The sequence below is a fragment of the Narcine bancroftii genome, chromosome 4, assembly GCF_036971445.1.
Source record: "Narcine bancroftii isolate sNarBan1 chromosome 4, sNarBan1.hap1, whole genome shotgun sequence".
Lineage (NCBI taxonomy): Eukaryota > Metazoa > Chordata > Chondrichthyes > Torpediniformes > Narcinidae > Narcine > Narcine bancroftii.
Window position 1 is genome coordinate 9,944,916 of NC_091472.1, and position 26,517 is coordinate 9,971,432.

The 26,517-nt window shown below is 43.9% G+C and overlaps 2 protein-coding genes across 5 annotated transcripts in view; one reads left to right on the forward strand and one right to left on the reverse strand.

Annotated features, from left to right (window-relative positions):
• The window catches only part of heca (hdc homolog, cell cycle regulator), a 91,845-nt gene extending 65,999 nt beyond the window's left edge, over positions 1 to 25,846 (forward strand). Inside the window, exons 3-5 of one of the 2 annotated variants that reach the window (XR_011355537.1) lie at positions 6,985 to 7,059; positions 13,496 to 13,623; positions 25,744 to 25,846. Coding sequence is in view for 1 of the 2 variants with exons in the window: in XM_069930753.1 (XP_069786854.1) it covers positions 6,985 to 7,052 (68 nt within the window). In the remaining variant the exon portion in view is untranslated. Of the gene's footprint in view, positions 1 to 6,984; positions 7,060 to 13,495; positions 14,030 to 25,743 lie in introns of those variants that run through there. The other variant, XM_069930753.1, reaches the window with a different exon arrangement.
• Positions 3,902 to 26,517, reverse strand: part of txlnba (taxilin beta a) — a 59,832-nt gene continuing 37,216 nt past the window's right edge. For all 3 annotated transcript variants that reach the window (XM_069930748.1, XM_069930749.1, XM_069930750.1), the window contains 4 exons: positions 22,437 to 22,511; positions 20,478 to 20,570; positions 10,647 to 10,742; positions 3,902 to 5,313 (listed from right to left, as the gene is read on the reverse strand). In XM_069930748.1, coding sequence (XP_069786849.1) covers positions 3,970 to 5,313; positions 10,647 to 10,742; positions 20,478 to 20,570; positions 22,437 to 22,511 — 1,608 coding nt within the window. In that variant the 3' untranslated portion in view covers positions 3,902 to 3,969. The remainder of the gene's footprint in view (positions 5,314 to 10,646; positions 10,743 to 20,477; positions 20,571 to 22,436; positions 22,512 to 26,517) is intronic.

Here is a 26,517-nt window from a genome sequence, read left to right on the forward strand (position 1 = left end):
ATTCCTTCAATAAAAACACACACCCTGCTGGGATCATTCAGCAAAGCAGGCCCTTGACTAGAGATGGGATTAACCTTCCATCTAATAACCTTTCAAAAGAACTGGGGATTTAACACTTCATTAAATCTCTTAATCAGACAAAAATTTAATTGACCTGAAATGTTAATTACATTTCCCTCCTTGGTTTCTGTTTGACTTGCTACATGTTGCATTTTGTGTCTTTATTTGAGATGTCCAGTGGGGGAATTTCCATCTAAGAACACAGTGCAGCACAGGGAACAGGCCCTTCGGTCCACCTTGTCTGTGTTGCCCATGATGCCAATCTAACCAATCCCGTCCATTCTCCCATTCTCTGCCACTCTATATGCCTCTTGGCCTGCTGTTATCTCACCTGCTTCTGCCGTCTCCATGGGCGGCATGTTCCAGGCCAGCCATTCTCAATGGGGGATGGGGACAGGGCCTACAGCTCCCCGGGGGCCACAGCACAATTAAGGGGGGGGGGGGGGACGACAACTGTGAATTGAAATTTTTTAAATGTTTTTTTGGAGAGAAGTACAGAAGATGTTATCTAAACTTGACTGCTCCACAGGGAAGAGGGCCCATAAACGCTGAATGGTGAAAGTGGAGGTGGTGCAATAGCTTCTGATGTGGACCCAGGGAAAGCAGGGAGCAGAGACCTGCAAAATCCACCTGCCCAATCAGTTGCCGTTATGCTGCACAGATGTAAAACAGCCTGTTAAAGGAGCCGATGGTCGTTTTAAAATTCTGCAACTGTTGGGTCTGGGCCCAAGATGGCGGCGCCTGTGATCGGCAGAAGCTGTGAGGGGCTGCAGACTCTGGGGAAGCAGAGGACTGGCACAGGGCGGCCGAAAACAGGGAGAACACTTTCCTGCTGAGAAGGAGAAGCAGGAACAGGACGGTGACCGCGACAGCGGACCGGCGAGGAGTTCTGCAACTGTTGGCGACTCAGGGCAAGGATCCCACACGTGCTGCAGGTGCTGGGGACTGAGGTCGAGGGATTCACACCAGGCTGCAGATTGCTGGTGACAGGCTCGAGACTGGCTGAAGGGATACCACCAGTTGGAACCAGGATGCAAGAGAATGCCGAGGGCACTGAAGGCTTCCTGATCGTGTTGGAGGTTCGGATCTGGTGTTCAAGCTGCTGATGTGTGGCCACGGGGGCTGCGGCAGAACTGGAATCAAATCCACAGACACTCAGTAACTCTTTTACTTCTCTTTCTCTGACAGTAAGAGGCGCTTCAGGCAATTTCTGTTGATGGAGAATCTGCCTTACGGCAGACAAAAGCAAATTCTGTCTAATATGGGACTGTTTTTATTACATAACAATAACGGAACCTTGAATCTTGATGGTCAGTGGTAATATTCACTGTGGGCTCACTCTTAAATTTTAAGAACAAATAGGATAGATAGACAGATGGGAGAGGTCTGGAGGCTTATGGACTGGGTGCAGGTCAATGGGACTAGCAGAATAATGTTTCAGCACAGACTAGAAGGGCCAAATGGCCTGTTTTCTATGCTGGTTTTAATACTGGGATGAAGATTGTCTCCACTCTAACGCCTTTCATTATTTTATGAACTTCTATCAAGCCACCCATCAGCTTCCGATGCTCCAGACAATCCAAGCTAATATACATCATAAAATCCAGGCAATATCCCGGTGAACTTCTTCTGTTCCCTTTATAAAGCCTCCACATGCACCCAATGCAGCATGTGTGGGCAAATCATCTCGTCCAATCCATCCGTCCCCTACCCTCATTGCTTCCCTGTTATCACTTTCTCTTCTTATTAGATGCCAGCCCTGGTAAAGAGAACACAGAACATTACGGCACAGTGCAGGCCCTTTGGCCCACTATGTTGTGCCTACCTATAGAAACTGAAATCAATGATCTAAACCAGTGGTTTTCAAACTTTTTCTTTCCACTCACATGCCACTTTAAGTCTTCTTTGGCTTGGCTTCGCGGACGAAGATTTATGGAGGGGGTAAAAGTCCACGTCAGCTGCAGGCTCGTTTGTGGCTGACAAGTCCGATGCGGGACAGGCAGACACAGTTGCAGCGGTTGCATGGGAAAATTGGTTGGTTGGGGTTGGGTGTTGGGTTTTTCCTCCTTTGCCTTTTGTCAGTGAGGTGGGCTCTGCAGTCTTCTTCAAAGGAGGTTGCTGCCCGCCAAACTGTGAGGCGCCAAGATGCACGGTTTGAGGCGATATCAGCCCACTGGCGGTGGTCAATGTGGCAGGCACCAAGAGTTTTCTTTAGGCAGTCCTTGTACCTTTTCTTTGGTGCACCTCTGTCACGGTGGCCAGTGGAGAGCTCGCCATATAACACGATCTTGGGAAGGCGATGGTCCTCCATTCTGGAGACGTGACCCACCCAGCGCAGCTGGATCTTCAGCAGCGTGGACTCGATGCTGTCGACGTTAGGGATGAAAGCGCTCCAATGGATGTTGAGGATGGAGCGGAGAAAACGCTGGTGGAAGCGTTCTAGGAGCCGTAGGTGATGCCGGTAGAGGACCCATGATTCGGAGCCGAACAGGAGTGTGGGTATGACAACGGCTCTGTATACGCTTATCTTTTAAGTAATCCTTTACTAATCACAGAGCACTTATGGCATAGGGAATACTTAAGGTTGGATGAGGGTAGAAAGTAAAAGGTTTGAAAACCACTGTTTGAATCGTACCTCATTGACTCGTTATGTGCACAGTTTCACAACCCTTAAGGGAGAGGGAGGGGGGAGGGAGAAAAAGTCACTGTAAATGTGTGGAAAAGAAAAAGTGTATATCATGGCTATTGTGATTTATGGTGTGAAAAATAAAAAATTAAAAAAAAAAAAAAAAAAAGGAAATGGGCCAGTGACAATATTTCTCAAGCCAAATATTTCAGCAATAAATGGGTCTCAACTCACATCCCACCTTAAGTAATCCCTTACTAATCACAGGGCACCTTTGGCACAGGGATTACTTAAGGTAGAATGTGAGTGGAAAGAAAAAGTTTGAAAACCACTGATCAAAACCTTCCTGACCTCAGACCCGTAACCCTCTATTTTTCTTGCATCCATGTGCCTGTCTAAGAGTTCTTTAAAAGTCATTATTGTACCAGCCTCCTGGCGACACATTGCAGGCACCCACCACTTTCCGTGTAAAAACCTTATCCCTGACGTCTCCCCTAAATTTTCCTTCCCTCTCCTTGTACAGATGTCCTCTGATGTTTGCTACTCTTGCCCCAAGAAAAAAGGTGCTGCCTGTCCACCCCATCTATGCCTTCTATAATCTTGATCACAGCCAAGGTTCCATACCTCATGTCTTTCTCAATGAGTCTACCATGGGATCCTTGTCAAATGCCTTTCAAAATCCTTATACACCACTTTCAACACCCTACCTTCATCAATTTATTTTGTTATTTCTGGTTCTGTCTCCACTTACCAGCCACCCCCCCCCCCCCCTCCACCACCGTAGCCACTCCACCTTCACCCTACCTGAACCCCCCCCCCCCCCTATTTTTTCCTCTTGCTTTTCTCTCCCTTTATCTGGCACCAGCCACTCAACTGCCTCAGCCTCCCCATCTGTCCGTTATCCTTCACCCCTCCCTGGCTCTTGACCAACTCCTCCCACCCAGTCCTCGAAATCCCGGCTCTCTCCCCGCTGCCCTCTTAGTCTTGGTGAAGAGTTCCAGCCTGAAGCATCAACCATTCATTTATCTCCCCCTCCCCCCCCCGCCCCGATGCTGTTTGACCTGTTGAGTTCCTATCCTCGATGATCTTATCTCTAGTGCGTCAACTGCAAAAGTATAAACCAGTGCTCAATATGAGCTCCCATTCTTGTGGTTGACCCTGATGCCTAGTAAAGAATAATGAGGAATTTAACTTTATAGGTCACTGCACCAGATATTGGAAAAAAGGTTAATCCTTTATTAACAAGTGTTAAAACCAATTAGCATTGCTTCATCATTTCCAAATTAGTCCACAGTATCCATGTCAGTGTCAACCATCTTCCCCACCACTGCATCCTGTTCAGATCTCCCTTCTGCTGTAGACTCTCCTGAGTCACAGGGAGCACCTGGAGTGGGAGCGGGAGTGGGCTGTGGAATGGGAACTGGAGTAGGAGCAGGGGCCGGAACTGGAGGGGAAATGGCAGCGGGATCTGGAAGTGGAGTTGGGGCCAGGCACACGCCTGATGCAGGAGAAGGAGCAGCACTTGGAGCGAGAGCTGGAGCAGGAACTTGGGTGTGAACTGGAGTGGGAGTGGGAGCAGGAACCAGAGTGGGAGCAGGAACCGGAGTAAGGACCGGAGTAGGAGCAGGAACAGGAGTGGGAGCAGGAACCGGAGTAGTGACTAGAGTGTCAACAGAGACGGGAATGAGAACAGGAACAGGAGTAAGGACTGGAGTAGGAGCAGGAACCGGAGTAAGGACTGGAGTAGGAGCAGGAACCGGAGTAAGGACTGGAGTAGGAGCAGGAACCGGAGTAAGGACTGGAGTAGGAGCAGGAACCGGAGTAAGGACTGGAGTAGGAGCAGGAACCGGAGTAAGGACTGGAGTAGGAGCAGGAACCGGAGTAAGGACTGGAGTAGGAGTAGTAACTGGAGTAGAAGCAGGAACAGGAGTGGGAGGAGGAACTGGAGATGTGACTGGAGAGGCAACAGAGACTGGAATGGGAACAGGAACAGGAGTAAAGACTGGAGTAGGAGCAGGAACTGGAGTAAGGACTGGAGTAGGAGCAGGAACAGGAGTGGGAGGAGGAACAGGAATAAGGACTGGAGTGGGATCAGGAACAGGAGTGGGAGCAGGAACTGGAGTAAGAATTGGAGAGGGATCAGGAACGGGATAGGGAGCAGAAACCAGTGTAGGAATTGGAGTGACAGCCGGAACTGGAATAGGATTAGGGACTTGAGTGCGAGCAGGAACTGGAATTGGGACTGGAGTGGGAGCAGGAATCAGAGTGGGGACTGGAGTGGGAGCAGGAACCAGAGAGGGGACTGGAGTGGGAGCAGGAACTGGAGGTTCCTGGAGGACGCCTTGCCTACCCTCTGCGTAATGTATGACTTTGAATGCAGGGCCCAAGTCTTGCAGGCAGATTTCTCCAGTCCCGAAACTGACAGTCGAATCGTCTTCTTTGTTGCCTTCCTCCTCCTCAAGGTCATCCTCACGGTTGGCCTGTGAGTCCGTATCTTCGGTCTTGCTACGCACATTCACTATCCTCTTGTACAGCTCTGTCCTCTCCTCCTGCAGGACTCTGCACAGATTTTCCAGCCTTTTGATCTTAAGCTGGAAGCATTCGTATTCCTTGGAGCGCATTTCTCTCTGTAACAGAGGAGGCCAGAGTAAGAAGCTCTAAGATGCCATTCAACCCATTGAACCTGTGCTGGTTCTCCAATTAGTTCTCCTCCCTCGCACCTCTCCCACATCCTGGCAGATGTCCCCCGTTCATCCTGCTCACCTTCTCTTACCAATATTTTATTGAGTTTTATATTAGAAAGACACACACACACACACACACACACACACACACAGAGGCACGCACGCACACACACACACACACACACACACACACATGCACACAGACACACACATATACTCATACATAGGTAATAACAACAATATATATCCAAGAAAGTAAACATATATTAATGTTAATAACTTATGAAAGAGGGAAAAAGCAAAATGTATATAAACAAAAACTATTCTAATAACCCTTCCCTTCTGAAGTTTATGATTAAATATACATATATTCCATTAATATATGAAAGAAAGGACAACCAAACTATAAAATGGGATCCAATAATCTTATAAATTCTGAAAATAATTAAGGAAAAAATGCCCTAAATTTAGAAAATTAAGGTTCATTATGTAAGTAGAGCATCTAATTTTTTTCCAGGGCCAAGCATGCCATCACATCAGCTAACTATTGAGTATGTGTAGGAGGGACAGCGTCCTTCCATCTCATAAGTGTAGCTCTTCTGGCAATAAGGAGAGCAAAAACAACTACAAGGGACTGTAGCCCAGACAAATTTAAACCAGCTGACTTACTTACTCCAAACAGAGCAAGCAAAGGATTAGGAGACAAATTAATATTGAGAACTACAAACAAGGTGTGGAAGATACTTTCCCAATATCTGAAAACTGAGGAACATGATGAAACATATAAAATAATGGACCTTCTTCAGTTTGACAAGAAATTAGAATAAAATTTAGCCATTTGGAAATGTAAGCTTGATGTACTGCTTTAACTTGCCATGATGAATGTCGGGCACATAAAGAAGATGAATTAACCAATTTCAAGATAGAATCCCTTGTGATCCTGCTCACTTTCAAAGATTCTTATTGGATCTGCTTCCAGGATCCTTTCAATTAGCATATTCCAGACCTCCAAAAATTCCCTTTCATGCTTGCTGGAATTAATCCATGCAGGGATGGGCATGGTTAATGTGTCACTATTACAGTACCAACTACATGGGTTCAAATCCGCGGCCGTCTGTACGAGTTTGTTCGTGCTCCGTGGGTTCTCATAGTCTGAATTCTTCCTCCTGGTACTTACCATAAAAGGAGTTAGATAATATTACAGTATAACCCCTGGTATCCAGAATTAAAGCAATTGGCAGCCTCAAGCAACTGGCAAAAAAATGGAGGAAAAGGAATAAAAAAAATAATAGGTAGAAAATACCTAAAGTTTTAAATTGTAAAAAGTAAATGTTCTCTGAAGTAACGCATAAACCTTTGGTGAAGATGGGAGCAAATATTCAGCCAGCAGAGGGCCGTGGTCGTCCTTTGCTCGTAGCAGCTGTTTCAATAAAGTTGTGTATAAAATGCTGTCGCCCTGGATGAAGAGCTGGTGGATGCCGCTCACTGCTGTGGTGACTGTCCCTGTCTGTGGTCTCCTTATTCCTGCTTAGTAAGAGTCGCCCTGGTCAAAGGGTTTATTTGTAAACTTGGGGGGGGGGTTAATTATCTATAATGTTATTGTTTGTCTTTCAGGCGGCTCTGGGATGAGGGGAAGCCTGCCAATGCAGCGACGGATAAATGTTTTCAAAGAATGTGACTGAAAATAAAGTAAGGTTTCTTTATTCAGTATTTTTGTCTTTTAGACTGTTTATTCTTAATGCAGGTATATTAGTTAGACATTGTAAGAGTGAGTCTCAAGCAAAATACACTTATCCGGCATCTACCAATCCCTATCGGTGCCAGATACCAGGGATTTATTTGTGTTTATTTATCTGCTTTCATTTGTGTGAATTTAATGGACTTACTGATGTGGGAAAGGGAGCAGAAAAGATTCATAAGGATGAGGCTGGGACTAGAGGCTTGACTTATAAGGAGAGACTGGATAGGTTGGGTACTTTTCTCCCCAGAGTCCAGGAGATTGGGGGGGTTGACTTGATAGAGGTTTATAAAATTTAAGAGAGAGAGAGGACAAGGCCACAGTCTTATTGCCAGGATAGGGAAATCTAAAACTAGAGGCCAAGATGGGAAATCATTATAAGGGACCTGAGGGGCACCCTCTTCACCAGGAGGACGGTGGGTGCATGGAACCAGTTGATAGAGGCAGGAACAAACATAGACTAAGTGCAGGCAAGTGGGACCTGCCCAGAATGACAAGCCAGCCCACATGGATAATTTGGCCCAAGGGGCTTGTTCCATGCGGCATAACTGTGATACGAGGAGCAATAATTTCGCCAGCTGATTGCTGTCTGCGGGAGTTTCCAGTGCAGAGCTGTACAGTTGAAACTAATAATCTGTGGGGCATTCAAGATACAGGAGATAACCTTCAATGGCATGATGAATTCAAAGTGAAGTCTAAATGTATATCGACTGCCCATGGAAACTGGGGCCTTGTTTCTAAAGGGGAAAGTGAGCAAGAATGTGCCCGACATTTGTCATGGCTTACATTTCCATTGCCTGTCCTGGGAAAGGGTGACAACAAGGTCAAGTATATGACCACATGCATTAAGGTGCAAAGACAAAGTTTGTTTTGTGAGCAGTCCACCTAGACATAGTACATGCACAGTGGAGAGGTGCAGAGTTACAGGGTACAACAAAGACAGCAGAGTTTTACCAGTGTGAGATTCATTCTGATAACAGCAAGAAAGGTACTGCCCTTGAAGCTGGTGGTGTGTGATAGAACATAGAACATTACAGCACAGTACAGGCCATTTGGCCCCCCCCCCAATTTTGTGCTGACCCATGATGTTTTGGACAAAGAAACTTTTTTCCTTTATTTTCTCCTGTGCTCCACAGTTGTAAATTTGTAATCAAGCAAGTCACATGACAGTTATATTTAACACCATAAAAGTTACATGAATTATATTTATTCAGGTTTATGTTACAGATGTGGACAAGAAGTTTGTATTCAACTTGGCAGTGTTCCACAATTAAACCTTTTTGGTTTGAAATGGGTAATTTTAATTTTTTTGCATCTGTTATATTTAACCCCTGAAAAATTGAAAAACTATGGATTTAGTAATTCAGATCTGTGTTTTAGGTGTGGATTATGTGTTGGAAAATTTATACATTCTGTTTGGTTTTGTGATAAAGTTCTGGTTTAAAATTAGGAAGTTTCTTCAACATTTGTTTAAAATTCAATTTCCTTTAGATCCAAAAATTTTTTTGTGAGGTTATTTTACTCCGTTAGCGGACTTGGGGTTGGATAAGTTTCAGACGGCGTTTATTCGTCTAACATTGGCAGTTGCTCGTAAATGAATTGCTATGTCTGGGAAAGATGAAGAGGAGTTAAATGTGGTTCGATGGCATCATGAGTTAAAGTCGTGTATCTATGTGGAGCAAATAACATAATTTACATAATAATTATGATTTTTTGTTAAGATGTGGACACCTTATATGAAGAATATGAATTTAGTAATATTGTAAATTATTAACCATGTAGAAATTACAGCACTTTTTATATATAATCCCCTCATTTCAGGGCACTGTAATGTCTGGGACATTTGGCTGCACAGGTAAACTCAAGTATGTTTAATTGCTTTGTTTTTACCCTGAAATGGGAGGAAACTGAATATAAAAAGTGCTGTAATTTCTACATGGTCAAACCAAACTGTATACAAATAACGTTGAATAAAATCTGGAATGTGCACTTTAATCACGTGAATTGTTTGATTACAAATTTAAAACTGTGGAGCACAGGGACAAATGAAGGAAAAGAAGTGTTTTTGACCTAAACATTATGAAGGGCACTGTACCTACCAACAAAAAAATTAAACCCTCCTTCCTTCATATCCCTCTATTTTTCTTTCATCCACGTGCCTATATAAGAGATTCTTAAATGCCCCTAATGTTTCAACCTCCACCACCACCCCTGGCAAGGCATTCCGGGCACCCACCACTCTGTGTAAAAAAAAAAGTACCCATGACATCTCCCCTAAACTTTCCTCCCCTCACCTTGTACAGGTGTCCTCTGGTGTTTGCTACTCTTGCCCCAGGAAAAAGGGTGCTGGCTGTCCACCCTGTCCATGCCTCTCATAATCTCTTACATTCGTGAATCTTATGGACAGGAGTAGGGTGGTCAGGTTGGGGCGAGTCTCTTAATATGCTTTTCCTAGGCAGTGGGAAGAGCAGATAGAGTTAGTGAAGGGGTGGGGGGGGGAGCGTGTGTGGGTGTTGGTGGTGGTCTGAGCTGTGTGAACAACCTTTTGTAATTTCTTAGGGTCTTGGGTGGAGCAGTTCCTAGTCCTACGTGGCGAGGCACCTGGCAGGATACTTTCAGTGGGGCATCTGTAGAAGTTGTTGAGGGATGCAGGTGACGTGCTGACTTCCATCGGCTTCCGAGGAAGTAGAGGTCCTGTTGTGTTTTTTTGGACCACCAATTCGACAATGGTGGATCAGGGCAGGACCCTGGAGATGTTACAGTGACTCAACCCTATGGCTCTAGATTGTTACAATAACAACCACTGTTCCACATGACCATTCTGAGGTACCCTGAAAGGGATGTGAAAGGTATAAAAATTCTTTGCCATTGGTCAATAACATTTTGCTGTGTAGGCTGGGCATGTTTGGTGGTCTCTAAGTCTTCCATAGAAATGGTTGATAGGATGTTGAAGAAGATATATGGTGTGTCGGCCCTCATTAGTCAGGGACTGAGTTCAAGTGCCTTGAGGTAATGTTGCAGCTCTATAAGCCTCTGGTTAGACCAACACTTGGTGTATTGTGGTCAGTTCTGGTCACCTCATTACAGGAAAGATGTGGAAGCTATGGAGAGGGTGCAGAGGAGATTTACCATGATGTTGCCAGAAATGGAGAACATGTCATATGAAGCAAGGATGATTGAGCTAGGGATTTTCCCTTTGGAGCAACAAGGGTTAGAAGAGACAATAGAGAGATATACAAAAGATACATGGATGTAATAAAAATATGAGTGTGTGGTCGGGAAGAGTTAAATTGCTATGGAATAGATTTATATAGGTTGGCACAACATCGTGGGCTGAAGAGCCTGTTCTGTGCTGTAATGTGCAATGTTCTACATAACATGGAGACAACGTCTCCACCCCCCTTTGCATGGATTCCAATTTCTGGACACTTGTTACGGAGGTCTTCTTCTGCCTACTGTGTTGGAGATGGTCTGAGGGAGATGACTTTGCCAGTTGGATTTTGTGGCTTGCAGGAAATGAAGAGTTATTAATTCTCACCTCCTCAATCATATCCATGAGAGCTTTGTTGCAGGATTCCCACTTTGTCTTCCACATTAAAGTCTCTTTTTCAAGCTTCTTCATCCTCTTCGTCATCTGCAAGGGTACGGAGACCTGTGTTATCACTCAGGAGCCAAGTTACAGCCAGAGGCAATGGTCTCTGACTCTTGCCCTGTCTCCCCTCTGCTTGGAGACACAAGAGACAATGGATGCTGGAATCTAAAGCAAGGAAACAAACTGCTGGAGGAAAACAACAGGTCAGGAGGTATCGGTGGAAGAAAGGAGAGTAATGTCTTCCTGCTCCATTCTCACCCTCCCCCCACCTGACTCCATCTGCCCATCATCTTCCACCTACCACCAAATGACCCCGCCCCTCTCCACTCTGTCTTTCTTCTCCTTCCTCACCCCTGCACCAGGGTTTCCACCCGATATGCTGTCACCTCGCTTACGTCATCAGCGGCAGTCAGAATAACTCTTCATTTCCATTGACAGATTGAAGCCGGCATATATCAACTGTGTTGGAGCCAGAGTCAGAGGACCAGTGGCACCCTCGCCAGTTGGATCATGCATTGCCTGTCTTGCACTATTGTATGAGGTCCGGCCGAACTGGCAGTCCTCCGGACCATTACGGAGGGGGACAGTTCCAATCAGTGGCTTCCTTGCACGGTTCAGGGGCTGGGGAGTAGGGGATGGCTGGTCACAGTCACATACTTACCCTCATTGGAATCGGTGCTGGTCACCGCTGATGACGTAAGCGATGCGACTTGTGGGGGTAATATCAGGCATGCGCTGGTATGTTAAATGTCAGTATTCAGGTGACGGATCTCAGACGCAGGAGGAGGGGAGTGAGAGTGTCAGGATCACCTGTGTAGCCGAGAGCCAATGAGAAGGTGAGAGGAGTTTAGCTGGTGGTGTTAGGGGAGTTGAAGAATGCAACGCTGTGTCTAGTGTATAATAAAGAAAGTCGACTTCATAGTGTGCTGGAAGAAACGCATGGGTGCCGTTACAATGCCAACTGCCCATTCCGCCCCCACAGATACTGCTTGACCTGCTGAGTTCCTCCAGTAGCTTGTTTTGTGCCCTCTTCCCCTTCCTCGTGGTTATAGGTATGTTTCCAGACCTATTAGAACATAAGACAGAAATCTATGGCACAGCACAGGCCCTTTGACCCACAGTGTTGTGCCAACCTAATAACCTCCTCTAACAACTGCCTAGAATTTTCTTACTGCAAAATCCTCCATTTTTCTCATTTCCATGTGCCTATCTTTTTTAAAAATACTTTATTTATGAATATTTACGGCTCAATAATAGTTACATTATATTCAGTTCTAAAATTGTTTCAAAAAATTCATACATCCCACCCCACCAACACCCCCCCCCCCTCCCATCCCCACCCCTAAAAAAAGAGAGAAGAAAAAAGAAGAAAGAAAGAAAGAAAGGAAAATCTGGAGAATTTCAAGAAAATAAAACATTTACACAACAAAGTCTATTGGAGGTTACCAAGAAGTGAGGCCTTCAAAGAGTCAAATGACTCAAAGAGTCATTTGGTGATATGTGCAAATCAACATTTTGTAAATATGGGCTCCATATTTTCCAAAAAACATGATATTTATCTTGCAGAGTATAAGTAATTTTTTCTAATGATAAACAGCTACAAAGTTCTACGTGCAATCTTTCCAGGCCTAAATCTAATTTCTGACTTCCATGATATTGCTATACATTTCCTAGCAACTACTAAAGCAATTAACACAAATTCAATCTGATACATATTTAATTTTAATTTTGCTCATAAAACCTTAATATTACTCAGTACAAATAACATTAGGTCCTGTGGGAACTTGACCCCCGTAATTTGTTCCGAAAAATTACCTACCCCTAACCAAAATTATCTAACTTTAGGACATTGGCAAGTTGAATGTAAAAAGGTTCCAACCTCAGAACTACATCTAAAGCATAAATCTGATATGGGAGGATTTAATCTATTTTTTTGTGCAGTCAAATATAATTTGGGTTAAAAAATATTCCATGTACCTATCTAACAGTCTCTTTAAAGATCCTATTGTACCTGTTTCCAGTACAGTTGCTGGCAGGGAATTCCACTCTCTGTGTGAAGAACTTACCACTTACATCCCCCCTGCACTTACTCCCAAGCACCGTCAAACTATGCCCACTCATGTTACTCATTTCAGCCCTGGGAAGAAGCCTCTGTCCATCCACACGATCAATGCCTTTCATCACCTTGAACACCTCTAGCAGGTCACTCCTCATCCTCCGTCGATCTAGGGAGAAAAGTTTCTCCAAGGAGAAAGTTCACTTAACCTTTTCTCATAAGGCATGATCTCCAATCCAGGAAACAACCTTGTCAATCTCCTCTGCACACACTTTGTAGCATCCACATCCTTTCTGGAAGGAGGTGACCAGAACTGGACACAGTATATAAAGTGGGGCCCAACCAAGGTCTTTTAGAGATGTAACATTACCCCATGGCTCTCATTCTCAATCCCATGGTTAATGAAGGCCAAAATGTCGTCAGCCTTCTTCATATTACTGTCTTCCTTTGCAGCAGCTTTGAGTGTCCTATGGACACAGACTCCAGGATCTTTCAATTCGTCCACATGGCCCCAAAGTCCTCCCATTAATATTGTATTGGCCTTCAAATCTGACCCACTGAAATGAACCACTTCAACCTTTTTGAGTTAAACTCTATCTGCCACCTCTCAGCGCAGCTCTGCAACTTATCAATGGACTTTTGTAACCTCTGACAATCCTCCAGACTGTCCACAACACCATCCACTTTTGTGATTGAGATCTGCAAACTTACTAACCCAGCCTTCTTCTTCCTCAACCAGGTCAGGTCATTTCCAAAAGTCACAAAGACGAGCGATCCCAGACCACCATTTGTCACTGATGTCCACGAAGAGCACGAAACAGCTACAGCCACCCTCTTGACAAGCCAATTCTGAATCGTCGAAGCAAGGTTTCCTTGGATTCCATGTGTCCTTACTTTCTGAATGAGCCTCGTATAGGGAACCTTATCAAATGCCTTTTTGAAATCCACATACACTCTACCCACCTTCATCAATGATCTTTGTTACATCCTCACAGAATTCAATCTGGCTTGTGATTCACAACCTTCCCCTGTCGAAACAATGCTGACTACCCTTAATCAGATGATGCTTGTAAATCCTGTCTCTCAGGTTATTCTCCAACAGCTTGGCCAGCCTGGCAGATCTTTATTTGCATTGTCTGACAGCTGAGCTGCATGTGAAAGTCCTGTGGTTCTGGTAAAGACACCGTACCACTGCTAATTTCATTAGAATTAGAATTTATTGTATGAACGTGCCACAAAATTTGTTGTTTTGCAGGAACATTACAGTGCAAAATTGCTACAAATTACATTAAAAAAAAATTAATGAAAAACTAGAGAAAGTGAGGGAGTGGTTCATGTCCATTCAGAAATCTGATGGTGGAGGGGAAGAAGTTGTTTTAGTACCGTTGGGCGTCCTGTACCTCCTTCCGGATGGTGGCAGGGAGAAGAGGGCATGGCCTGGGTGGTGAAGGTGCTTGAAGATCGAAGCTTCTGTCTGGAGACACCGCCTCTTGTAGATATTCTCGATGGAATGAAGACTAGTGCTGGCCGAGTTCAAAACTCTCTGCCTGCCCTGTGCATCGGCAGCTCCGTACCAGACAGTGATGCCACAAGCCAGAATGGTTGCATTCTTCGACTTAACTTTTTAAAATACATTAACTGACCATGCAACAAGTGACCTTCCACAGGATCTAGTCCATTGATCAGCGGCACGGTTGGCCTAGCGGTGAGCACAGCACCAGCAATCAGGACCGGTGTCCGAATCCCGTGCTGTCTGTAAGGTGTTTGTATGTTCTCCCCATGTCTGTGCGAGTTTTCCCTGGGGGCTCTGGTTTCCTCTCACCATTCAAAACATACCGGGGGTTTGTAGGTTAATGGGATGTAAATTGGGCAGCATGGACTTGTGACAGGGCGTTAACTGTAGGCCTGAAAAGTGCATCAATGTTATGCTTTCTGGAGAGGTGTCGAAGAGCAGTGGTGAATTCGGAGACATAGGACAAGTGTCTCTGTTGTCGGGCAGACCACGAGTCGGAGGATTTTGCGAAGGCCTGGTAAGTAAGCAGCTTGTGGTTAGTGTAGATGGAAAATGGGCACCCTTCCAGGAAATAATAGAAATGGCAGACGGCCAGGTAAAGGGCGAGTAGTTCTCTGCCGAATGTGCTGTACTTCAGTTTGGGTGGTCGCAGGTGTCGACTGAAGAATGTGAGGGGTTGCCACAAGTCAGCAACCAACCATTCCAGGACAGCGCCCATCGGTACATCCATTCGTGGATGTACCAACATTGTAGTGTGGACCAGAGTTTCTTGAGTCTGTTTGCCTGTTTGCCATTGAAGCTCCTTTGACAAGTGAAGAGAGGCCTGCTGCAGGGATGAACCTGTGGTAGAAATTTACCATTCCCACAAATTCCTGAAAGTCCTTCAGTGCCGTTGGTCTGGCAAACAGCCGGCTGGCATCGACTTTGTCTGGTAAAGGGGTGGTTCCAGCCGCGGTGATCTTGTGACCCAGAAAGTCTATTTCTATGAGGCCAAACTGGCACTTCTCTGGGTTAACAGTGAGGCCGAACTGTGCGAGGCGAGTGAACATCTGACGGAGGTGCATCATGTGCTCTTCAGGCAAGCTGCTGGCTCCCAGGATGTCGTCGAGGTAGATGGAAAGAAAAGTCAACTCTCTCCTGTCCGCGTCCATGAGGCGCTGAAAGGTCTGTGCCATGTTTTTCAAACCAAACGGCATGCGTAGGAACTTGAAGAGGCTGATCGGGTGATGGTAGTGGTCTTTTGGACATCATCCAGGTGTACAGGGATCTGATGGTATCCCCGGATTAAGTTGACTTGGAGAAAAGCTTTGTGCCATGAAGATTTGCTGCAAAATCCTGGATGTGGGGAACTGGGTAGTGGTTTGGTATCATTGCATTGTTAAGATGTCTGTAATCGCTGCAGGGCCTCCAGCTACCATTGGACTTGGGCACCAAGTGAAAGGATGAGGCCCATGGACTATCAGAATGACAGATGATGCCCAGATCCTCCATGTGCTTGAACTCTTCCTTGGCAAGGTTGAGTTTGTCTGGGGCCAGGCGGCGGGCACGTGAATGCAATGCTGGACCAGTGGTAGCCATGTTTTGACATGGTTGCGATGAACTGTGGGCACAGAATGGAGGGAAAGTCAGCGAAGAGTTGGCCTTACTGGCCACGTTTGGTCAACATTTCGTTTGACCTGCCGAGAGGCACTGTGTGAAAAGTCTGAGCATGGACTAGTCACTGGCCCTGGATGAGTAGACAGCGAGTAGACAGTGGGCCTGGAAGAAATGTGCGTCAAGCAGGGGTTTGTCCACGGAAGCGAGGGTGAAGGACTATTAGAACATGTTGTTGCTGAAACATACCGGAATCTGTCTTCTTCTAAGGGTTCAGTTGGCGGTGTTATTGGTAGCCTGAAGGGTTATCCATGTGGTCTTGTGTGCATCTCGAGTGCCATAGGGGATATGACGCTAATCTCTGCTCCCGTGTCCACCAGGAACTTGCGGCCTGAAATGCTATCCTAGACATGGAGAAGGCTATTTGGTTGGGCAGCCGCTGCAGCCACATAATTTCCTGTGAACGAACATGGCGGGCGGCGTCTGCGGGCGTACGCCCATTCCCCCAAAGTTGGTGATAGAAACACTTTTGGAATCGGGCCTCTCCGTCCTCTGATGGGATGGGGCCTGGTCACGTGGTGGACTAGACTTGGACGTTGTCTTCGGTGGTGGCCATGAGACACAATTGACGGAGTCTATGGCTTCGCGTTTCGAATGGTAGAGAACATCTGCATGCGCCGCAAACTTGCTGGGGCCGCTGAAGTTCGCATCGGCCAAGAGGAGCCTGATGCCCTCGGGCATCTGCTTGAGGAACGCTTACTCAAACATGAGGCAGGGCATGTGCCCTTCCGCCAGTGTGAGCATCTCGTCCGTGAGGGCAGAGGGGGTTCTATCACTCAGGCCATTCAAGTGCAGGAGCCTGGCTGCCCATTCGCATCGTGAGTGCTAATGAGGAGGTTTTTCAGAGCCATGTATTTACCTTCCTCTGGAGGCGTTTGAATGAGGTAATCAACTCATGAGGCGGATTCCTGGTCGAGCGAGTTGACGATGTAGAAGTATCTCGTCGAATCAGAGGTCATCTGTTTGATCTGGAACTGGGCCTCTACTTGGCCGAATCAAGTGCGGGAATTGTTCGTCCAGAAAGTTGGCAGCTTCAATGCAACTTTACCTATAGCTGCTGGTTCCATTGTGTCGAGTCTTCAGGACGTGGAGACCCATCGGGGTTACCATTGTAGCGCGTGGTGAGTGAGCGCAGTGAAGGACTTAGGCAACAGGCTGAGAGCTCCAGTATCACCACTGCCTTTATTTGAATCTTGCGCTGCAGCCTTTAAGCCTTATTCTGTTCCGCCCCCAACATCCCGATGACACAAGCACGTACATGACCTTCCGGCCTGGACTGGAATACATGGTCCCACGATGCCATCCTTGCCACGGCTGCCCCACTGACCACACGTGACAAGCGGGGCTGGATTGCCGCTATAAGAATGTGTGTTGCCACAATATGTTAGAATATTGGTCTCTGTTTTTATTGCATTTATCATTCTAGATAACTCCTCTGCCTTTAACTGACAAAATAAAACTTTATGGACCCGTTCCCCTAATTCATAATATTTTAGTTTGATTTTTAATATTTTTTTTCCATTCTATATGCTTGTAATGTGTTATATTTCATTTTTAAAATTCTCTAACAGTCTATATTTTCTTGTGACCCTGTTCTCTGATATTCTTTTTTGAATTACGTTATATCTTTCTCTGGACCATCCAGCTCTGTAGCATATTCTCCCTTAAGATTTTTTTATAGGAAATAATTTGTCTTAGATAAGCTTGACACGTGTCCCATATAAAAAAGCTAATTTTCAGTAGACACAAGGTTAGTTTCACGAAATAGTTCTATCCGCCTCTTAATAAACTCACAAAAGTCTGTCCTTTTCAACAATGTGACAATGAGTAATCTCTTTCTACGGGGTTAAGCTGCCTCCATATATCAATCAAATTTAATCCTTCATAAATGATAGTGTGGTTTTTGCAGTTTTTGCCCTTGTTACCGTTCTGGCTGATTTATCCAGCATGGAATCTAGACAGAAATTGAAGTGTCCTCCAACCAGAATATTTTGTCTTCCCTCTGCTGTTTTTTAAAAAGATATCCTTCATAAAGGCTTCATCATCATAATTTGTTGCATAGATGTTCATAAATGTCCATGATTCTGTGTAAATTTTACAATGTGCCATTACAAATCTTCTGGCTTTGTCAGTGTCCCTTCTAATATTATCGGTATATATTTGTTAAATAGAATCACTACTTCTCTTGGTTTTGAGCCAAACGAAGACGATATTACTTGTCCCACCCATCCTCTTTTTAGTTTAGCATGCTCCGATTTGGTAAGATGCTTTTCTTGTAGAAAGACTCTATCTGGCTTCAATTTTTTTAGATGTGCCAAGACCTGCTTCTTTTTCACTGTCCTGTTTATCCCAAGAACATTAAGACTAATAAATTTTAGCGTTCTATCCATATTGATTTTTTTAAACAAATATTGTTTAACAATAAACCCTTTTTGATTGTTTAAATAATAGTGATCCTTCCCCTTGAAAAACACATACAATGTCCCTGCCCTGACAGTGACATAAACAGGAAACTACGAAAGCCCACGAAACAAGCCCACAGACCTCTCGAGGAAGAAGAACCCCTTCCTTTAGCACCATCCTTTATAGACATTCCTCTCCGGATGCCATTCTCCCCCTTAGAACGGAGTCCCCATCCTGCTACTACTTTTCCCAAGTTTTCGCTCTTTCTTGTGAATTACTTCTTTTGAATATTTTATTTTAATTTTATGGTCAAACAAGTATCAAGAATTAGCCATCACAAATATATCTGTGATGCCACTTTTGGGGAATTATGTATCTGTTCCCTTGTTCCTCCCTGACCATAGATGCGTATGCCCTGCTGAGCGGGTTCTCTTCTTACTTCAGGACATTCCAGCACAGTAGAGCTCAAACTAATAATTACGGACCCTTTCCATCCAGCACACAATGTTTTACCATCAGGAAGTAGGTACAGGAGCATCAAAATCATGGATACCAGGCTGGGAAATTGCTTCTTCCCACAGGCAGTGAAATTGTTGAACGGTATCCCTGTAAATGAGTAAATCATCCCAAAATATTTATATATATTTATTTCAAGTTATATCTTTACGTCAATATGTGATTGTTGTGTTGTGTATTGTGGGTGTATGTGTGTTCACCGAAGTCCAGAGAAACACTGTTTCATCTGGTTGTGCATTTACAGTCAGGTGATAATAAACTTGAATTTGAACTTGATCTGGCTTTAATAAATCAAACCAACTGATTGTTTTTAATTCACTAACCAGACATGGATGCCACTGTCCATTCTTAATTGTACCTGTGATGAAGTAATGGTGGGGGGTGCGGGGTGTATTATACTGACTGCTTCTCATGTATGGAGTTGCTTGCTATTGGCTTTGGCTGTAGAGATGCTGCACCCGACTGGTATAACAGATGGAGATGCTTTCCCACTGGCCAGTATAGTGGTGGCTGAGAGTCTGTTAATAAAAGCCCTGTATTAGAATAACACTTGTCTGGTCCATATCTATGGCATATCAATTTTATTAACAGACTCTCAATCATGGATTCCCTGAAACCTGGAGGACTCAAGATAGATCAAGATGCCACCCGAGTTGGAGAAAATTTTCATCACTGGCTCCAGTGTTTTGAAGCGTCCATGCGAGTGAACAATGTTGTGCAAGACGCGGCGACGATGGACCATCTTGTGGTCCTCTTTGGAGAAGGGCCTGACTCCGTGGTTAGGGAGACAGCCATGTACCAGAATGCAATGACTCTCCTCCAAACCTATTATGACATGCCACAAAATACTTTGCTTGCATGACATCAACTTCACATTTGAAGACAAAAAGCTGGAGAGAACGAAGATCCTTTAACGCTCGCACTAAAAGGGCTGTCCAAAGCCTGTGCCTGCGTTACTGTCACGGCCGAAATCCACCGAGAATCCTTAACGTTGGATGCATTCATAAATGGATTGGAGTCGGAATACATCAGACAACCCTTACTGGACACCCTGGGCCTAACCTTTAATGCCGCTCTACAACAATCAGAGACCCTTAGGGCTGCACTACAAAGCGCAGTCATACAGTATATCTTTACCTGCGCAAAGGCACCAGTCTGTTAATCAAAGTCCTGTATTAGTATAACACTTGTCTGGTCCATGTCTATGTCATATCATCCCTGACCCATGGAGTAATCGCATTGTGGTCAGAATGGGTATGGATACATTGAGAACCAGATGAATTTTTACAACAATCCTATTTTAGGTGTATTCAGTTACTTGAAGTTAATTTCCTCGACTGATGTAATAGGGTTTGAACTCATAAAAATGTAGAAATGCTGGAGGAACTTAGCAGTGTCGCAGCAACCACAGGAGGTAAAGATATACTGTAAGACTGACGTTTCAGATCTGAGCCCTTTGTCAAGGTGTGAGTAAAAAGTATGCAGGCGCCTGAATTAAAAGGCTGGGGAGAAGGAAAAAAAAGGCAGGGGAGAAGTACAGACCAACAGATAAAAGGTGTTAATTGGCTATGGATAAGACACAGGAGAGGTGAGAACTTACTGAGGGGTGGGGGTCGTTTCCGTCCCTGTTACTGACCTTTTCCATGTCTTGCTTGAAGCTGCCGAAAGTCTCATTGCTTTTTGCCAGCGTCCTCTGGAACTCCTCAAACTTCTCCGAGTACAGCTTAAGCTGGAAACAGAAAGGAGGGCAGACGTCAGGCCTGGAGACGAGAGCTGTGATGTGGAGATTGCTTTGGCTGGCTCTCTGGAGGATGTGCGCTGCCCAGGTTGACATTTCTCTTGCAGTACTGAGGGAGTGCTGCACTGCTGGGGATGTTGTTCACAGAATGAAATGTTAAATCGAGGCTCCATCTGCTGCCTCAGTGGCACCAATAATCCCATGGCCCTCTCTTGAAAGAATGAATGAGAGTTTATTGTCACGGCACAATGTGCAGATGCTAACATGCAGGAAGTATCAATTAAAATGCTACACAAGAGAGAGAAAAATAATAATAAATTAAAAATGAAGATTAAATTATTTTATTCATCTCAGCATTGCTAGCCCAGTGATTAGTGCAATGCTGTTACAGCACCAATGATTGGGACTAGGGTTCGAATCCTGCGTCGTCTGTAAGGAGTTTGTACGTTCTCCCTGAATCTGAGTGTGTTTTCCCCGGAGGCTCCGGTTTCCTCCCAGCCTTCAAAATGTCCAGGGGGTTTGAGGTCAAATGGGCAGCACGGACTTGTGGGCCGAAATTGCTGGATGTCTAAATTTAAATTTAAATATGCAGTTACCGCAAAAATAATGTGATATTATTACAGTGGAGACAAATCTTTGGTGCTGGAGTATTGTTATGGTTGGGCTAACCCTGGTAGCCGTTTGCTGAAAGAAGGCCATGAGATATAGGAGCAGAAGTAGGCCATTTGGCCCCTCGAGTCTCCTCCGCCAATCAAAAAGGGTTTATTGTTAAACAATATTTGTTTAAAAAAATCAATATGGATAGAACGCTAAAATTTATTAGTCTTAATGTTCTTGGGATAAACAGGACAGTGAAAAAGAACTGACCCATTCTCCCACTCAGACCTGCTCCCCTGCCTTTTCCCCATAACCTTTAATGCCCTGGCTATTCAGGTGGCTTCAGATACCAATAACCATTGCATTTAAGACCATAGACCACAAGATATAGGAACCCAAGTAGGCCATTTGGCCCATGGTCCAGAGAAAAGCTGTTTCGCCTGGTTGTGTATGCACTGTCAAGAGGTAATAAACTTGAATTTGAACTTGATCTGGTTTTAATAAATCAAATTTTAGTAAATACCAACATACTCCCTATGATTGGTAAATGCCGACACACTACAGTGCATCAGTAAGTACAGACACTCGCCCGATGATCGGTTATTACGAGAACAGTCCCAATGATCGTTCAATACAAACACACTACTAATCAACAGGAAATACCATCACGATCCTAATGATCAAATACTCAGCCCCATTCAACCCCATCACCTTTGATGCCCTGACTATTCAAATACCAATCAATCTCTGGCTTTAATGCACCCAATGACTTGACTTCCCTCAGCCGCCCACGGCACAACTTCAGGATTGAAGGGTGTCTGCTTAGACCTAAAGGAATGTGGTGAATCTATGGAATTTGTTGCCGCCGGCAGCTGTGGAGGCCAAGTCATTGGCTGTGTTTAAGGCAGAGATTGATAGGTTCTTGATAGCCAGGGCATCAAAGGTTATGGGGAGAAGGCCAGGCAGACCCAATGGGCTGAATGGCCTCTCTCTGCTCCTATTTCTTAGGGTCTTTGCGTCCATCTCATTGCTGTTTGTAGGGTCCTGCTGAGTTTTTCCTAATCAAACACCAATAAATACTACTTGAAACAAGTAACAGGTTAATACAGCAAGCTTATGTTAGAACTTAGTGCATTTAGAGAAGGAGCTGTATCTTCTCATGCAAGGACTCTGAAGCAGCAAGTTGGCAGCGGAACCAAAGCTGGCACACCATGCAAATGTGAAGAAACACCCGCATGCTAACATCGAGAGTGGAACAACCTGGGTCTTGAGCAGCGTTTCTTGTTCCTTCATGAGGTTGGTCTGCAGCTTCCACTCAGCAGCTTGGCCCAGGAGCTGTTTGTAGAGAGAGATTGCAATCAGCTGTCATGGATCATAGCACAAATCAGGCCCTTTGGCCCAACTCACCCCTGCTGATTAACATCCATTTAAATCTCAGGAATGCATGCGGGCTAGTCTGGGCTAGTCCTGCTTGCTCTCATTTGGTTCTGATGCTCCTAATCCATTCCTATCCTTAGATGTTGGGTTTATTGTCAGAATGCATACCTGATATTACATACAACCCTGAGATTCTTAATATAATCAAAATAGCAATTCCTCTTGCTTTAGAATTAAACGAAGAACCTACCACTTGACCTATCCAATTTCTTTTAAATTTTTGATGTTCTTTTTCATTTAGGGGTGTTTCTTGCATAAAAGCAATATCAACTTTCAATTTTTTAATATATGCCAAAACTTATTTTTTCCTCTTAATTCATTATTAAGCCCATTTATATTTAAGCTTACACATTTTAATACATTATTATCTGCCATTTCTTAAGTTTAAAAGTTAAAGAACTCCCATCCTGCTGAACCCCCATTGCACATAAACTTTCAATTAAATTTAACATTTCTGAGCAAAAAGAAAAAAGAGTAATGTTACGAGCCCAAAGGACCCCAAAACCCAGCAGCAACAGACATTCACCAAGACAAGTGGCTTTCAAAACAAAATTTATTTTTAATCAACTTCAAACATGAAAATAGAATCAAACTTTTTTTTTTTAAATTTTTTATTTTTCACACCATAAATCACATTAGCCATGATATACACTTTTTCTGTTTCACACATATACAGTGACTTTTTCTCCCCCCCCTCCCTCCTCCCAAGCCACCCCCCCACCCCCCCTCTCATCCATTTTAGGTATACAATCTAGGTTGCATTAAGCCAGTCAGACAATGTTGTCATTCAACAAAAATACACCAGAAATTCTACTGAGTCCAAAAATAGAATCAAACTTGAACCCATCTCTATACTTATACTATACTCTATACTAACCCAAATTACCCCCTTCTAATTCTAAGCTCATGTGTATGTAATGTGTGTGTAAATTCAAGAAAAGTTCTTTGTTTCACAGTTCAATCTCACTTCTCCTTCTTCCAAGTTCTCTGGTTGGAGGCAATCACCTTACTGTGCATAGAATTTAACATATATAAGGTTCACCAGGCTTGGTGCTTGAAAGGTAAATGTTTACCACTCAGGAAGGTTCTTGTAGGGCTTGCAGAGAGAGATATTTGTTGCTCCAGGATTTCCACAACTGAGGTACCACCACTAGTCACCTCAGGGTCTCGCTGATGAAATGTGCCCCATCAGGGTCTTCTAGATGGTAACCTCTTTCTTCAAGCTACCACAGAATTCCATTCCTTCCTCTATTATAAGAGAAACATCAGATAGATAGTACTTCCAGCCATCTACTGCTTTGGAACTTGCTTTCATCAGTTTCAAACAGTTTTCCCTGGGTTGCACTTTTCAGTTCCTTGTCAGTGTCCCACACACTGACTGACTGACTGACCTGTTAACTCAACTCTCTCTCTTTTCCAACTGAAATTCCAAAGAGAGCATGAGGCTCATGTCTTGCAAAACCCCCACCTTCTCCAGCAAACAACAGGAGTTCTTTCTTCTGTTCCATCTATTGTTATCTTAGGTAAAAAACACTTTGCAAAAAGGGTACTGATAGACAGCATGACTCCAACAAGACAATGGTCAAGTATTTTATGACATCAGTTCAATTAACACCTACTTGTGAAAGGTGCTTACATTCTCCAGAGATCCTGCAATGTGAATTCTTCAGTATTTCAAATAAGATCTGTTTTAAAATGTGTGTACGTATGCGACCTACTCTAAATCTTATAAATTCTCCCCAAATATTAATATTGTTACTGTAAAAAAAACCCTGAAACCCTCCCCCCCCAAAAAAAATACCGATAAAGATCAATACTACTTCCCTCTACTGTACGGGAAGTGGCCTGCGCCACAAAGTGACACACAGCTATGGAAGGAGAAGACAAAAGTCCGCCACCCCCTGACAGAATATAGATTACTTCAATCAAACAGTTCATTTATAAGTTTAAAAAGCTTCTTCGAGATCTTTATTCACTTGTTCGTCATCAATTGCAACCAACTCTTGCTGTTCTGTCATTGTTCAGTTTTCTCTTTCTCAGGTCAATCTGCCAAATGTTGCTGAGTAGTTTGATTCTGAACATCCCATATGTTGATCTTGTTTAATTTTCAGTAAAGAAACGTAATTGATTTTCTCCAGAAAACACTTTAAGTGTTGGCTGGGTATCGAAAAGCAAATTTATATCCCTTTTACCAAAAGACAGATTTTGCAGGATTAAACTCCTTTCTTCTTTTCACAATTGACACATTAAAAAAAAAACCTTACTCTTTGCCACCACTAATGGACCTTAAAGTTTTTGTGCATTTTGGTCCGCCAATCTTAATTTCAGTTCTTTATCTTGATAACGTACACATCTAATCAAAATCGAGCGTGGCGCTTGTCCTGGAAATGTTTTTTTTTTCCCTATTAGCCCTATGTGCTCTGTCCAGCTCAAGTCCATTTGGAAAATTATCAGAACCCAGAATTTCTGGAATCCTTTTTTAAAAAAGTTGTATTGGATTAGAGCCTTCAAAACCGTCAGGCAACCTTACAATCTTCACATTATTCCTACGGCTGTGACTTTTCAACTCATCAATCTTTTGGGAAAGTTCTTCCTTGGCACATCCCATGCAAATCTTCTATTTTATTGACTGTATTTCTACTTTGCTCAACTCCATAGCGATAATCTTGAATATCATCTTCAATTTTCATGGACTTGAATTTTAACTTTGCCAGCAGGTTCTGTATATTTTGCCATTTCCTTTTTAATATTTCTCATTTCACTTTTAACATATTCAAATTGTACTTTGGCAACAGTTCTGACAGATACAAATTGCATGTCCATATGTTTACACATAAACTGCGTTTGATTGTTAATAATAGAAGTTTGTTGATGAGCTTCCATACCTTTAATTTCACCTTCAGGGTAGTTAAAATGTATTCCTTCAATCCCTTGAATCAGTTGGTCTTCTTCCATTTCATATTCTGCTCCTGGTCCCTCCAATTCTTCCTTCTCTGAATCTTGATCATCTTCTTTTAGTCCCTCTGAATCACTTGACTGATCAATACCTAACTGAAGCCATGGGTAAATGTGGGTCTGACCTAGCAATGCTAGTAACCAGAGATTTTGTTGGTTCTATTGTTCCCCTTAGGGAAACAAGCTACTCCATTATGCATGTGTGTGAACCTTCCTACGAAGTATGCAACTCGGGATCATCTTCTTCTGGACTCCAGTGCCATCTTCACTGGCTCCCCGGAGGGATGGTGCAGGAGTCACATCGATCCTTACCGTCGCAGCACGGATCGCTCTGGGAGGAAGAGGATCTTGACCCCAAGGATCCATCATCAAGGTAGGCCCAACTTCTTCAGCAATACTGACCTCTTTAGTAGTCGTTTTCTTAATTTCTTGTGTTTTCCCTTTTTTTTGTAGCCATCGAATATCGATTAATGGACAAATCACAAAGCTCTTATGTTTAAAAAAAATTTAATTCTTTTTTCGATCAGGTTTTAATTAATTCTGCCGGGAGAGATGTATTTCCACGTTGTGATAGTACAGATTCTATCACCAATGTGTCTATGTACAGATTGTAGTGTAGGATGACTGTGATTGGCTGAGAGTGTAGCCACACCTACTGGCAGGTCTTAAAGGATTGCTCCTAGCCAGACCAAGTCATTCTGGACTGGTCGACCTACTTGTGATATGCTCCAGTCTTTTAGTTAATAAAAGCCTTGGTTTGGATCATCAAGTCTTTGGTTCTTTCGACGCGCATTTCAATTTTATTAACTAAAAGAATTTTGATGGGATGGAGCGTATGCTACAGGTGGAACGCCTCGACATCGTCCCACAGTCAGCTACAGCCTTGAATGACTTTAAGCACTGGGTGAGGTGCTTTGAAACATACTTACAGCTCTCTGATCCTGCCGTG